The sequence below is a fragment of the Scyliorhinus torazame genome, chromosome 3 (assembly GCF_047496885.1).
Source record: "Scyliorhinus torazame isolate Kashiwa2021f chromosome 3, sScyTor2.1, whole genome shotgun sequence".
In the NCBI taxonomy this organism is placed as follows: domain Eukaryota; kingdom Metazoa; phylum Chordata; class Chondrichthyes; order Carcharhiniformes; family Scyliorhinidae; genus Scyliorhinus; species Scyliorhinus torazame.
Genome location: NC_092709.1, coordinates 267,278,817 through 267,295,248, shown reverse-complemented (window position 1 = coordinate 267,295,248; position 16,432 = coordinate 267,278,817). Strand labels below are relative to the sequence as shown.

The window sequence follows — 16,432 nt, the reverse complement described above, 5'->3', positions numbered from 1 at the left end:
TGGTCTTTGTGGATCGCCTGCGGCACACAATCCTCAATTCTCGTGGCGAAGACCTCCGCCAGCACCTTGGCATCTACATTTAGTAAGGAAATCGGTCTGTAAGACCCACATTGCAGGGGATCCTTGTCCCGCTTCAGGATCAAGGAGATCAGTGCCCGGGACATCGTCAGGGCAAAGCCCCCCCATCCCTTGCCTCATTGAAGGTCCTAACTAGCAACGGGCCCAACAGGTCCACATATTTCTTGTAGAATTCGACCGGGAAACCATCCGGCCCCGGTGCCTTCCCCACCTGCATGCACCCTATCCCTTTGGCCAGCTCCTCCAGCCCAATCAGGGCCCCCAATCCCGTTACCAGTCCCTCCTCCACCTTCGGAAACCTCACTTGGTCCAGAAAGCGGTCCATCCCTCCCTCCTCCAATGGGGACTCGGACCGATACAATGCCTCATAAAAGTCCCTGAAAACCCCATTGATGTCAACCCCACTCCGTACCACACTCCCTCCCCTATCCTTAACTCCCCCGATCTCCCTAGCTGCATCCCACTTCCGAAGCGCCAGCATCCAACTTGCCTTTCCGCCATACTCATAAATCGCCCCCTGGGCCTTCCTCCACTGCAGCTCCACTTTCCTGGTGGTCAACAGGTTGAATTTGGCCTGGAGGCTACGCCTCTTCCTCAACAGTCCCTCCACCGGCACCTCCGCATACCTCCTGTCTACCCTCACCATCTCCCCCACCAGCCTCTCCCTCTGCTCTCTCCTCTCCTTGTGGGCCCTCATGGAGATCAGCTCTCCCCTAACCACCGCCTTCAGCGCCTCCCAGACCATCCCCACTCGGACCTCCCAGTTATCGTTGGCTTCCAGGTATCTCTCTATGCTTCCTCGGACCCGCTCACTCACCTCCTCGTCCGCCAACAGCCCCACCTCCAAGCGCCACAACGGGCGCTGGTCCCTCTCCTCCCCCAGCTCTAAGTCTACCCAATGCGGGGAGTGATCCGAAATGGCTATCGCCGAGTACTCAGTATCCTCTACTCACGCTATCAGCGCCCTGCTCATAATAAAAAAGTCAATCCGGGAATAAGCCTCATGAACATGCGAGAAGAATGAAAATTCCCTAGCCCCCGGCCTTGCAAATCTCCAAGGGTCCACCCCTCCTATCTGGTCCATAAACTCCCTCAGCACCTTAGCCGCCACCGGCTTCCTACCCGTCCTAGACCTGGAGCGATCCAGTGACGGATCCAACACCATGTTAAAGTCGTCGTTCCCCCCCCCCCCCCCCCCCCACATTATCAGGCCCTCCACTTCCAAGTCCGGGATCTGACCCAAAATGCACCGCATAAAACCCGCATCGTCCCAGATCGGGGCGTACACGTTGACCTGCACCACCCTCTCCCCTTGCAGCTTACCATTACGTACCTGCCGCCATTGTCTGTCACAATGCTTGACGCCTCGAGCGACACCCTCTTTCCCACCAAGATCGCCACCCCCTGATTTTTGGCATCCAGCCCCGAATGAAACACCCGACCTCTTTCTCTTCCCCCCCCCCCCTCCTTGGCCAGCCACCACGCGCCCGCACCCCACACCCAGCCCGTTCCCCACAGCGGCAGACCCCCGTCCCATCCCCCTCTACTCGCTCCAGCTCGCCCTTGACCATAGCAGCAGCATCCCTCCTAGCTGCTTTACTCCCCCCATTGCACTGAGATACAGATTTTTAATTAGTAATGGGTTGAAGGGTTATCCCATCTATTTCAGTATCATCTTCAAATTTGGCTATGGCACCTTCTATCCCTGCATCCAAGTCAATAATATATATTGTAAGGAAAGTGGAGTTGAGGCAAGAAATTAGATCAGCCAGATCTTATTTAATGGTGGAGCAGGCTCAAGGGGCTGAATTGCCAACTCCTATTTCTTACATTCTTACCTGTACTGGTTTCTGTATCTGTGCACATGTTTGAGTTTGCATCTTGTCCCGAGTTCCACGGGATCGGTCATTGCCCACCGAAGTCATCATATACAGTATATACAAAACAATGTATGTACAAAATAGAAAATCTGAAAAAGAAATCAACGTTACAACTTGAATGTATTATGCAGCAAAAATCACAACTCCAATAGGAACCAATTTTAGAATCAGTGCAAAAATCAAAAGTAGGAAATGTGTTATTTCATGATTCGGAGACAAAAAACATTTCAAATGGCTTGAAATAAGTAGATTGATAGGCAAATTGAAAGAGGTACGAGGTCAAGAAGTTCACATACAGCGCCTTCAATAACAGCACTCTGGGGGCAGCACTGCTGCCTCATGGCACCGAGGTCCCAGGTTCAATCCCAGCTCTGGGTCACTGTCAGTGTGGAATTTGCACATTCTCCCAGTGTTTGTGTGGGTTTCCCCCCACAGCCCAAAGATGTGCAGGGTAGGTGGATTGGCCTCGCTAAATTGCCCCTCAATTGGAAAAAATGAATTGGGTACTCTAACATGTTTTTAAAATAACAGCACATGTGAAATTCAACCTAGATTATTGTGCATGAGCTGCAGCCATCTGGGATGGCCACTTCCCGATTACAAAATGGACACTTTGCAAAGATTGCAGGGAAAATGGACAATGCTGAGAAAACAAGCAGGTTCAGAGCTCGTATATTGGAGCCGCAGCTCCCAGACAAGACCAAAACTGTAGGACCATTAGCATACTAATGGCCCATCTCCGGGAACAAAAAAAAGAGTAACATTTGAGTAACCGATACTAAGGCAGACACCCCGGCGCCAGAGGAGACCGAAACAAAGCAGGCCAACGGCCACCTAGGACGCACCCACCCATTTTATTGGACAAAATCAATAGGAATGATCAAGAAATGGCCCAATTGATTGGGGCCAAGTTCAAGGCCCTCCCAAAAGAGCGCGAAGCCCCTTTGGGGATAAGAAGGAGCCCCCAAGAGAGAATCGTTCTCTTGGACACGGCTCTCACCGAGAAGAGACTTGTCCACCAGCTGCACCAGAAGCAAGTCCAAGGTCAACACACGCTACCAGACAGACGACCTTAGCTGTTCCCCTGTACCAGTTCAACCCCAGCAGCCTCAGAACCGAACAACAGCCATTGTTCCTCTGAGTGGGCGCGCAAAGCCAAGTATAGGCTTTAGCAGTAGTGATAGTTTAGTCTGTAGAGTTTCATGCATGAGTATATTTAACTGCTGTGTAAATAAGCATTGACTTTGAACTAACTGGTGTGTCGAGTCTTTGATCAGTATTCGGTTTTGAACCTTGTGGCGGTATCGGAAGATACCTGGCGACTCTAGAGCAAACGTAATTAGAATTAAGGACGGCGACCATATTGACCGCCATATTCAAAGCCAACCAAAGAGAGTAACAGGGCTGGGGTTAATACAACTTGACACAAGGCGAAATACCAGTGATTAACTGAAATCTTTCCAGGATTTGTATTTTATGGTAACTTTAAGCAATGTACTAAGTTGCCCAGCTGCAGAAAAAAGGTCAGGCCAAAGGGTGTGTTTGGGAGGTGACCATGTTCTGATCTAAGCGGTTGATATTCCAGCCCCAAACATGGATATTCTGTTCCGCAGAAACTTTACAGTACTGTCTTCCCCACAATGATGGCAGTGAAGCTATAGGGCTAATTATTTAACACTATGGACATCGTCCTTCCAACAGCTGAAAATATAAAGCAGTCTGCAGCCCTTTTAACAAAATTTCCTGGAAGGACAAACAAACCAAAATTTCCTGGAAGGACAAACAAACCAACAGAGTATAGGTCAGACTAAATGTGTAATGAAGAAATTAATCCAATATCGGTACAACTCATTTACCCCAGGGGACAATCCTTGAACATCTGCACCAGCAAAAAATAAATCTCAATGTACTACCACAAATATGATGCATATTGGAACTGGACTTCATAAAATTATATACACTTGTCTCCAAAATGAGTATGCAATTTTATTTAAATATGCAAAGAGGTAAGTGCAGCCATTCCTTAAAAAGTCCAGGTTTGGATTTCATACTTACAATTATGCACAAGTAATATACACAAGTGTCACTGCGTTTATTTTTACTTAATACCAAAGGAAAAAATCCTACTTCCTGAATTCAGTTATTCAAAACAAAGCAAAATAAATGGAGTAGCATTTTTATCTGTAGCTATGGACAAGGTTCATCTTACATCTGGAAAGCCTACATGTAAAGAGCCAAGATAATTTAATCTCAGCTGTTCTATAATCAAATCTTAATATCGAGTCATGCCTTATTCTTGAATGCTGGTGCTGAAGGTAAAAAGGATTCAAACTGAAACCCATGAATAAAGGAATTTAGAACACAGAAACTAAGGTAGAAAATTAAAGTGACAGGCTACCAGAGTCTCAGGGTCATGCTTGTCGACTGAACAGAAGTGTTCTGCAAAATGGTCACCCAATGTACATTTGGTCCCTCCAACATATTAGAGACGACATGGTGAGCAGTGAACAAAGTATGCGGAATAAGGAGAACCAACCTACCTAGCAGAGGCCAAATATTAACTCTTCAACACTTCCTATTATTGCCCTGGACTACAACGCCACCACTGAACATCAAGACATTATTTCCAGGACTGTTCGCTGAGCTCATCTCCTCCACAGGTCTCCCCCTTCATGATTTCCCACCTTGGTCTCGGCATCCCATACAGCCCGCTCCTAACTAATTCCCAAGATGCAGAAACAGGACTATCCTGGTAGACCCATTGTTTCAATCGGCTCCTGCCCACTGAACTGCTATCTCAAACTATCCCCCCCCCCTTTACCCAGTATTAGTGACTCTTGATACCCTTCATTATTTTAAGCAGTTTCCCAAACCCAAACCGTCTCTTTTCTACCTGAAACTCTGAGTCATTGACATGGACTGAAATGTGCATTGCACCTCTCCAATGGAGACCACATTGTGAATACCAAATACAGTATGCTAAATTAACAGAATAAACTTACAACTTTATTTAAAATAGATTTCAACATTTTCCCAATGATTGATGTTCAGCTAAGCATCCTGTAGCTCAGTTTACATTTTTAACCCTTTCCTAGTTCTGCTTAAACGACCTGAAACATTAACTGTTTCTCTCCTCAGACGCTGGCGGACCTGCTGTCCATTTCCAGCATTTTATATTATTTTATTCTTTACTATTACCTAAACGGAGCTTCAGCAGCCTAACCAACAATACAGTATAGGTCATCCTCCTCAGAACCAGAGCAAAATTCACATTTCTCCCACATCCATAGCAATCTCATCCTCCTAGTTGGAGAAATCTTATGGTATGCAGTGTGCAAACAGAAAATAGAAATGAATCTGAATACACATACACGCCTGTCAAAAAAAGAATCTAAAAAATGCACATCTTAAAATAGATTGCTAGCAAGAGATGTACACTACTAGCTTTAGCAAAACTCAACACTTCCAGTACTACTTCATCCCTGCCCACCATAAAAGGTGATCTTCATTCTTGTGGGGAGCAAACTGTGAATTTGATCATTTGTAAGCCAGGTTCAAGGGGGTGACACAGTGGTTAGCACTGCTGCCTCAAGGCACCAAGGACCACGGTTCAATTCCAGTCCCGGGTCACTGTCCATGTGGAGTTTGCACATTCTCGTGTCTGCGTAGGTCTCACCTCCACAATCCAAAAGATGTGCAGGGTAGATGGATTGGCCATGCTAAGTAGCCCCTTAATTGGACAAGAATTGGGTACAGTAAATTTAAAAAGAGAAAAAAAAGCCATATTAAAGGACCAAAAGGCAAGTTTAAATTCAAGTCTCCAACAATTGCCTCCAAGAGTATTAAAAGTATACATCTTTCATAGGATATTTAATAACATCCAATAATGAAATTAAAAGCACCATGAATTCAAAATTCCTTTCTCAAAAAGCCACCACAGCATTTTCCCAGCCCGCCTCTTAAATCTCCTAAACGCTGTGAAGAGGACTTCTTGTATATTCCAATCTTCTAATTTTAGCTTTCTGCCCCACCATTGGTGCCAAAACCTTCAATCTCCTGATCCTGTCTGGAATTTCACCCTAAACGACTAAGCCTCCCTCAATCTTTAACATGTATGTCAGTATAATATGGGACTAGCAACTGAGAAACTATTGAAATTAATTATGTCAAATTATAAAAACAAAATTCCATAATCTGGTAATTTGCACATGAAGAAAAGTAACGAGCAAAGCTGTAGAGCAGTCATAGAAATTGAACTGGTTCATTGATGTGCATCTCTAACTATTTTATTAACTAAGCCACATTTTAGTTGACTCAAGTGCGCTCTAAACTATTTAAATATTATAAAATATAAATTAAAAAACAAAGTTCTTGTAATAATCAAGTCAGGTGCACTGTGCCTATGCAAAGAAAAACAGCTAACATTTCAGGTTGATGGACTTTTGTCAGAACTGGCAAAGGACTAGGCCCCAACATTTGCTTGGATACCAGACAAGAACCCCAACACTTCAATTTGTAAAACTGAAGGATACTTCACTCCAGGACTGATTCCATGCACAAATGTGGATATAGTATTTAAAACAAACATTAACACAGGATTAAACTATTTTACCATCACAGAAATATAGTTTACAATTACCAGTTAAACAATGCTCAACAATAAATGGAAACATTAACCTCTAGCTGATATATTCTCGATCTCCAATCAAGCAAAACCCATCACAGGTCAACAAACACAAAGTTGACTTCCGGTTGCGGCGATGCCCTGCTAGCCGCACGTTCCGGCGGCTCCAGCTCCAATGGACCTTCGGGCTCTTTTAAGAGCCCCAACGGGAAATTTTTGGGCGACGCAACCCGGTGTGGGGTGAGTGAATAGGGAGTCTCCCCCCCCCCCCCCCCAACGAAAGAGGAAAATATCGGCGGCGGCGGCTGCAGCGCGAGGAATCGTCGACGAAAGGGACAGAAAGGGAGAAGGCACAAGATGGCGGTGGAGAAAGCCCAGGCGACATGGGGGCCCGAGCAAGACGAATTTCTGAGACGGTGTGTGGAGCTACTAAAGAGGGAGGTGCTGACCCCGATGCTACAGGCAATTGAGGGGCTCGAGGCACAAAGGACCCAGGAGACAGAGCTCCGCGTGGTGCAGCAGAAGGTGACGGATAATGAGGACGAGATCCTGGGCCTGGCGGTCAAAACACAGACGCACGAGGCACTCCATAAAAAGTGTATTGAAAGGATTGAGGCCCTAGAAAACAGAGCACGAAGGAAGAACCTTCGGATACTAGGTCTCCCTGAGGGCGTGGAAGGAGCGGACTGTGGAGCTTACGCAAGTACGATGCTAAGCTCATTGATGGGAGCTGAGGCCCCTGCGGGCCCCTTGGAGGTGGAGTGGGCACATCGGATCCCGGCGAGAAGACCAAAAGCGGGAGAACCACCCAGGGCGACAATCGTGCGATTTCACCGCCTTAAAGATAGAGAAGAGGTCCTGAGATGGGCTAAAAAGGTGCGGAGTAGCAGATGGGAGAATGCAGTGGTACGGGTGTACCAGGATTGGAGTGCGGAGGTGGCGAGAAAGAGGACGAGCTTTAACCGAGCCAAAGAGGTGTTGCATAAAAGGAAGGTGAAGTTCGGGATGCTGCAGCCGGCACGACTATGGGTCACGTACCAGGAGAGACACCATTATTTCGATACGGCGGAAGAAGCATGGGCCTTTATTAAAGAGGAGAAATTGGATCAGAACTGAGGGACTGATACTGTAGGGAATGTTATTGTTATTGTTATGGTTGATGTAAATAGAGAAGTAAATTGGGATGGGGGGAGACACTAGGAAATGTGGGCGCCGGTGAGGGGGGAAAGAAGGGACATAGGCGGAGAATGAGGAATGGGAGGGGGAGAGGAAACGGAGCTGCGCCACAAGAGGCGGGTCAGATAAAGGGATGTTCCCGCGCCAGAAAGATTATGGCGGGAAGACAGGCGCAAGGGAGTTCCCCACACGGGGGGGGGGGGGGGGGGGGGGGGGGGGGTCAAGGAGTGAGCAGGAGTAGCCGGGGTCAGTTGAAGTCAGCTGACTTGCGGAAGTAATATGGGGGGAGCAATCACGCTAGAAAGGGATCTTGGGGGGGGGGGGGGGGGGGGGAACAACACAACAACTGGGTTGCTGCTGCGGAAATCAAAAAGGAAATGGCTAAAGAGTGGGTGGACGGGGATGGAATGCGACGCCTGGGGAGCGAGTGGGAGCGCAGAGGCGGGATATGGGACTGGCCTAGAGAAGGTGATGGCTAGTCGACACGGGATGGGGGCAGGTAGCCCCCTAGTGAGGCTGATTACGTGGAACGTGAGAGGCCTGAATGAACCGATTACAAGGGCCCCGAGTGCTCGCGCACTTGAAAGGACTAAGGGCAGACGTGGCTATGCTCCAAGAGACACACCTGAAGGTGGCGGACCAAGTTAGGTCAAGGAAAGGATGGGTGGGACAGGTGTTCCACTCAGGACTAGATGCAAAGAATAGAGGGGTGGCCATATTGGTGGGGAAACAGGTAGCATTTGAAGCAAAGAACATCGTAGCAGATAGCGGAGGTAGATATGTAATGGTGAGTGGCAGGCTGGAGGGAATGGAGGTCGTGTTGGTTAATGTATATGCCCCGAATTGGGACGATGCGGGATTTATGAGACGGATGCTGGGTCGTATACCGGACCTGGAGGTAGGAAACTTGATATTGGGAGGGGACTTCAACACCGTGCTGGACCCAGGGTTAGATAGATCCAGATCAAAGACCGGAAGAAGGCCGGCAGCGGCCAATGTGCTCAAGGGGTTCATGGACCAAATGGGGGGAGTGGATCCATGGCGATTTCTTAGACCAAGGGCCAGGGAGTTCTCCTCCTTCTCCCATGTCCATAAAGTGTCCATAAACTCCCGGATAGATTTTTTTGTTCTGGGAAGGTCGTTGATCTCAAGGGTGGAAGAAGCTGAGTATTCAGCCATAGTGGTTTCGGACCATGCCCACACTGGGTGGACCTGGAACTAGGAGAGGAAAGGGAGCAGAGAGCACTCTGGCGATTAGATGTGGGATTGATGGCGGACGAGGGAGTGTGTGGAAGAGTGCAGGGGTGTATTGAGAGATATCTGGAGGTCAATGACGACGGGGAGGTCCGTGTGGGAGTGGTATGGGAAGCACTAAAAGCGGTGGTCAGAGGAGAGCTGATCTCCATTGGGGCCCACAAAGGGAAAACAGAGGCCAAGGAAAGGGAAAGATTACTGGGGGAGATTTTAAGGGTGGACAGGGAATTTGCAGAGACCCCGGAGGAGGGACTGTACAGGGAGAGGAGACGACTCCAGACGGAGTTTGACCTCCTGACCACCAGAAAGGCGGAGGTGCTGTGGAGGAAGGCACAGGGGAGGAGGTATGAATATGGGGAAAAGGCTAGTCGCCTGCTGGCTCATCAGTTGCGAAAGAGGACAGCGGCGAGGGAGATAGGGGGAATTAGAGACAAAAAGGGAGCCACGGTGCGAAGAGCAGTGAGGATAAACGAGGTGTTCAAGACCTTTTATTAGGGACTGTATAGGTCCCAACCCCCAGAGGGAGAGGAGGGGATGCGGCAGTTCCTGGATCAATTGAGGTTCCCGAGGGTGGAGGAGCAGGAGGTGGAAGGCCTGGGGGCACCGATTGGGGTGGTCGAGGTTATTAAGGGGCTGGGGAACATGCAAGCAGGGAAGGCTCCGGGACCAGGTGGGTTCCCGGTGGAATTTTATAGAAAATACGTGGACTTGTTGGCCCAGTTGTTGGTGAGGACGTTCAATGAGGCCAGGGAAGGAGGGGCTTTACCCCCGACAATGTCAGAGGCGACGATATCGCTAATTCTGAAGAGGGATAAAGATCCGTTGCAGTGCAGGTCCTATAGACCTATTTCATTATTGAATGTGGACGCCAAATTGCTGGCAAAGGTACTGGCATCGAGGATAGAGCACGAAGACCAGACAGGGTTCGTAAAGGAGAGACAACTGAATGTCAACGTGCGACGACTATTCGGGGTGATAATGATGCCCCCAGTGGAGGGGGAGGCAGAGATAGTGGCGGCAATGGATGCAGAGAAGGCATTTGATAGGGTGGAGTGGGAGTATTTATGGGAAGTGTTAAGGAGGTTTGGGTTCGGGTTTATTAGCTGGGTCAAACTTCTTTATGGGGCCCCAACGGCAAGTGTAGTCACGGGTCGGCAAAGATCGGAGTATTTCCGATTATATAGGGGAACAAGACAGGGATGCCCGCTATCTCCACTGTTGTTCGCGTTGGCAATTGAACCTCTGGCCATGGCATTGAGAGACTCCAGGAAATGGAGAGGGTTGATTAGAGGGGGAAAAGAACACAGTCTCGCTATACACGGATGACCTACTGTTGTATGTGTCGGACCCAGCGGGGGGGGATGATAGAGGTTATGCAGATGTTGAGGGAGTTCGGAGATTTCTCGGGATATAGGCTTAACATGGGGAAGAGTGAACTATTCGTGATACACCCAGGGGACCAGAGTAGAGAGATAGAAGGCCTGCCTCTAAGGAAAGTGGAAAGAAACTTCCGATACCTGGGGATTCAGATCGCTAGGAGCTGGGGAACCTTGCACAGACTTAATCTGACACGATTGGTAGAACAAATGGAGGAGGACATCAAGAGGTGGGACATGCAGCCTCTGTCGTTGGCGGGCAGAGTGCAGGCAATTAAGATGATGGTCCTCCCGAGGTTCTTATTTGTATTTCAATGTCTCCCTATACTAATCATGAAGACCTTTTTTTAAAAAAATAGACAGGAGCATCACGAGCTTCAAAGTCCCGAGGGTAAGGAGGGGGTTCCTACAATGTAGCAGGGACAGAGGAGGATTGGCGCTACCGAATTTGAGCGACTACTATTGGGCCGACAATGTGGCGATGATTTGTAAATGGATGATGGAGGGAGAGGGAGCGGCGTGGAAAAGACTGGAGAGAAAGTCCTGTAAAGGGGCGAGCTTAGAGGCGCTGGTGACAGCGCCGCTACCGCTCTCGCCAAAAAAGTTTACCACAAACCCGGTGGTGGCGGCAACATTGAATATCTGGGGACAATGGAGGCGACAGAGAGGTGTGCGGGGAGCCCTGGTGGGGTCCCCAATCAGGAACAACCATAGGTTTGCCCCAGGAAGAATGGATGGAGGATTTCAGAGCTGGCACCAGTTGGGAATTAGGAGGGTGGGAGATTTATTTATAGATGGGACGTTTGCGAGCTTGGGAGCATTGGAGGAAAAGTATAAGTTGCCCCGGGGAAACGTTCTTAGATATATGCAGGCGAGGGCATTCACAAGACAACAGGTGAGGGAATTTCCGCTGCTCTCGGTACAGGGGATTCAGGACAGAGTGCTTTCGGGGGTGTGGGTCGGAGAGGGCAAGGTGTCAGAGATATACCGAGAGATGAGGGAAGAGGGGGAGGAGTTGGTGGGCGAACTAAAAGGAAAGTGGGAAGAAGAACTAGGGGAGGAGATAGAGGAGGGTATGTGGGCTGATCCCTAAGCAGGGTAAATTCCTCTACCTCGTGCGCCAGGCTTAGCCTGATTCAATTCAAGGTGCTACATAGAGCACACATAACGGGAGAAAGACTGAGCAGGTTCTTTGGAGTGGAGGACAAGTGTGGGAGGTGCGGCGGAAGCGCGGCAAACCACGCACATATGTTTTGGTCGTGCCCGGCACTGGAGGGGTATTGGAAGGGAGTGACGGGAGTGATTTCTAAGGTGGTGAAGGCCCGGGTCAAACCAGGCTGGGGGCTAGCTCTATTTGGAGTTGCGGATGAGCCGGGAGTGCAGGAGGCGAAAGCGGCCGACGTTGTGGCCTTTGAGTCCCTAGTAGCCCGGCGTAGGATTCTACTCATGTGGAAGGAGGCGAAACCCCCCGGACTGGAGGCCTGGGTAAACAATATGGCAGGGTTCATAAAACTGGAGCGGATAAAGTTTGCCCTGAGAGGATCGGCTCAAGGGTTCACCAGGCGGTGGCAGCCATTCCTCGACTACCTAGGGGAACGTTAGAGGGAAGACAGATGACCAGCAGCAGCAACCGGGGGGGGGGGGGGGGTTTAGTTTATGTTAAACGATTAGATTACCATGTTGATTAGCCATTTGTTTATTGTTAAACTTTCTTTACTGTTATGTTTGATCTGTAAGGGGGAAAAAATCTTGATCGAAAAAAATTTCAATAAAACATATTTTTTTTAAAAAACAAACACAAAGTTAGCAAACACCAGATTACTTTCCAGCCTCTGGATAAAGTGTTATTTTAAAAGACTGCTTGGAAAAAGAGAGAAATCCCAATCTGTCAGATTAATGCTGAATCAGGCAACCTTCTGCAAAAGCTGCTGTTCAGCTCTCAGCTTCCAGACACTAAACTACAGAACTGCCTGCTACAGACCTGGATCCCCCATGTTAATTGCATCATCTTTATCCCACTCAAATAATAACAACAACCGTTCATTGTCACAAGTATGAAGTTCCTGTGAAAAGCCCCTAGTTGCCACATTCCGGCCCCTGTTCGGGTAAGCTGGTACAGGAATTGAACCCGCACTGCTGGCCTTGCTCTGCATCACAAACCAGCTGTCTAGCCCACTGAGGTAAACCAGCCCATGTCCTACTTGCTTAAACACAATGTCTCTTATTTCTACTGCCAAGGGAATCCCCAGAAATCATAAAATCCCATTAGGCCTTGCCTTGCAGACATATACATGGTTGGAAAGAATGACTCTCACTTTTACGATATCTTATCGCACCTTTTATAGCCCAAGTCGGTCTTTTAAAACCAGGGATTCATAAGTAATAATACTGCAGCATAACCAAAGCTTTAAAAAATTATTGCAACAAATACACATAATACAATAGATTCCATCACAGATGCAACAATATTTAAACAGAGGTGAGGGAAAGAAAAAAAGGATTTATTGTGATGGGGGTGAAAGGCACGAGAGATTAAATGACAATGGGATGATGGTGCAAGGCTAAGGAATTAATGGGCAAGTAACAGAAGGTGTCTAGTCCACTAAATGGGAATAGAGGGTTGCTGATTTTGCCTTAGTTCAATTGCTGTTTTATTACCTTTGCTCTCGAGTCGCCAGGTATCTTTATGATACCGCCACGAGGTTCAAGTCGGAGTAATGATCAATAGTCCAATACACCAATTAGTAAGATTTAAATCAAAGCACATTTATTATACACAGTAATCGCTACTCATGCACAAATTCTACGTCTAAGCTACTTCTACAACAGGCCTATAATTAAACTTTGGACTGGCCCACCAGGTCAGGGAAACAAATGGCCTTTCGTTCGGGTTCTGAGCCTGCGGGATTCAAAGTTGGTACGGCTTGGTAGCTAGGAGCGCCTATCTCGTGGCGAGCGTTGAATTAAGACTTACGCTTTCGATCTTCACTGCTCCAGTCACGGTCAATGTTGGTTTGTTGTTGCTGGGTGACCCGGGCAGGAAGAGGAGCGTGAAGAGAGCAAAGAGGTGGAGAAGAAGAAAGCGATTTAAACTTGGGGCTCAACTCTTATTGTCCCCAGGAGCTTCCCACCTTTCGGGGCGGACCCTGTACCTGGTCCCAAGTAATTGGACTTTGTCCCAATCGCTTGGTTCGATTTTCTCCAATACTGGAGCGGTTCCCTGATCGATGGGCGGTCTGGAGGTGCTTGTTCACCTCCTTTTGTGTAGGCTCCTGCTGGCGCCGAAGAGTCTAGTTTTGCTTTGTGTGTCTAAATATTACTTATTGTTCCCAGGGATTGCTCATTAGTATGCAGATGGCTGTTGTTGTTATGCCGATGGTTGCTGTATTCGATATTGTCTGGCCTTTCCAGAGGAAAATACACAGCCAACCTGCAGCTGCTGGTTTTTGTCTTGTTGGCTGACTTTCCCATCAGCCTTTGCCGTTCGCCATTTTGAATCGGGAGTTGGCCATTTTAAGTGGCTAGAAATCAGCAATAGTTGCTGTCTAAATCAAAGGGGGGGGCTTATAAACTACTGAATTCATATCCAGAAGGCTGGAGAATGCCTAATTGAAAGATAATGTGCTGTTCCTTGAGCTTATATTAAGCTTCATTGGAACAGTACAGGAAACCAGAACATAGTTCAGAGAGAGAATATCAAAATGATTGATGATTAAAAGCTCAGGATCACACTTGCATAATGTAAAAGGTGTCCCCGTAAAGCAGTCACCCAATGTGTTTGGTCTCCCCAATGTAGGAGATTACATCTTGAATATGAAACACGATATGCTAAATGGAGTACAATTAAATTGTTTCATCTGATGTGAGAGAAGAAATAGGTCTACAGATGTAAATGGGAGCATCAAATGCTGCGAACCAAAAGAACAAAATGGAGAGATTGTGACATGAAAATCATTGAACTCAAAGTCTTGAGACTGGAAGACTGTTAAGTACCTAATTGAAAGAGGTTCCACTCAGAGCTTACAATGAGCAAACACCACAAAAAAGGAAAGCCCACGTTTTCAGGGCAATGAGACACCAACAAATGCAGCCTGACGGAATAATCCACTTCCCAAGGACAAGTTATAAAAACTTCACACAACCAAATTTCTTCAACTAATCTTTAGTCCATCCATTTTGAACATATTGCTGCATTCTCGACATAAGAAGGTATGCACAGACTACCGAATCCATTAGTAAACTCGGTTTATAATCCTGATCAATTTTATCGGACCAGTAAATGCATGTCAAATGACTCAGTTGGCAAATTTATTGCTCACAATGGGACTGAATTACAAATGAAATTGCGACGTGTCTGAGAGCACAAACCCAAGGAGAGAAAACAGCTTAACTACACATTTCTGATCAATATGCCATTATTTCTGCTGAAAGACACATGGGAAGAGAATCACTCATTTTTGATGCGCCTGCCTACAGTCAAGAACCTACGAAGATTAGTCTAGGCTTACATAGAAAGTTGCCAATGAGTGACTACAGGGATGCCAATGGCCATGGAATTGTAAGATAACCCATTCATAATGTGACACCGAAAAATGAAACCTGACCCATCTAAAAACAGATCAGATTAAAAAGATCTCCCCGCCAAGCCCACAAGTCAAGTTCCTTCTCTTTGCAATACGTGTAGTGTTTGCAACTGATAAAGTGGAGATATAATTTAGAGATTCTTTCTGGATGTCTGGAGATCCAGACTAAAATGAAAGAAAAAAAGGAATAAATGTCAGGCCCATAATACAGTTTAAAAAAAAAAAAAAAAAAAATCAAGCAACAGACAAAGCACAGTGAAAAATGAAAGAGGTTAGTGTACAAGAAAGGGCACACAAATCTATTTTCAATGTATAAATAATAAAATAGATAGAGGAAAGTAGGGATTAGGGGCCAAAAGGAAAATTATACAAGAGACACAACTGAGATGCTAAAAGACTGGCCATCCACAGCAGCAAAATTGTATTCAATTATAATCTGTAACCTAGTAACCTGGTAGTTGCGCAGAACATTCCAGGATCAGCACTAGACATACCTAAAAATGAGGTACGAATCTGGTAAAGCCGCCTCAGAGCACTGCAGTGTTGCCTCATCCAGTCATGAATGGTGGTGGACAATTAAACAACTGACTGAAGGCAGTAGCTCCACAAAGATATCCCCATCCTCAACAACAGGGGGGGGGGCAGCCCAAAGTGCATAAGAGAAGGTTGAAGCATTTGCAACCAAAGTTGGCTGATCCCCAACATCACAAATGCCCATCTTTAACCAATTCACCGCACTCCACACGATATCAAGAAACTGTTAAAGTCACTGGAATATTGCAACGGCTATGGACCCTGAAAACATCCAAGTACGACTAAGGACATTCTCTCGATTTAACAATTCCCCCAGCTACTACGCTCTCAAAGAACATTCCACGGAATCTTCTCCCAAACAAATCTTTCTCCGATGTCTTCACAAAGGATCCAACTGGAAGGTTTAAATCTCTTTCCAATGTTCCTCTCCCCTGGAGTGCCACGTACATTCAAGCTTCTTCCATGCAACATCTCAGATATCCAGCTATGCCAACAGAACATCACTGCTTCACAGAGTTACCAACCTTTGGGTCTGCTAGGATCTCTGGCATCTCAAACCTACTTTCCTCTTAATTTTGCTTCATGCAGCTCAGTCTCCTTAACTCGGGAGTGTCTTCACCCGATTCATATTTAACCGCACTGAGCAGGACCAGTTCCAGATTCCTGTCCTTTCCCTTTGGCTAGAAGGCCGCCTTCTTGGAATTTCGTTCTGTCCCTCTCCTTTCTATTCTTGTGTTTTGGGACCTCCCTCTGCAGTCTCCTTTCATGACCTTTAGAGAGGTTTAAACTGCTGCTTGCAACTCAAGAGCAAAATCAAATGACCCTCAAATTTATAATGATCTTTTATTGTCACAAGTAGGCTTACATTAACACTGCAATGAAGTTACTGTGAAAAGCCCCACATTCTGGCGCCTGTTCGGATACATA

At 47.1% G+C, this 16,432-nt stretch overlaps 1 protein-coding gene across 1 annotated transcript in view; it reads right to left on the bottom strand.

The window, feature by feature from the left end:
• The window catches only part of ubap2a (ubiquitin associated protein 2a), a 253,109-nt gene that overhangs the window by 224,045 nt on the left and 12,632 nt on the right, over positions 1-16,432 (bottom strand). Inside the window, 1 exon segment of the mRNA XM_072497225.1 lies at positions 1,917-2,047. Coding sequence (XP_072353326.1) covers positions 1,917-2,047 — 131 coding nt within the window.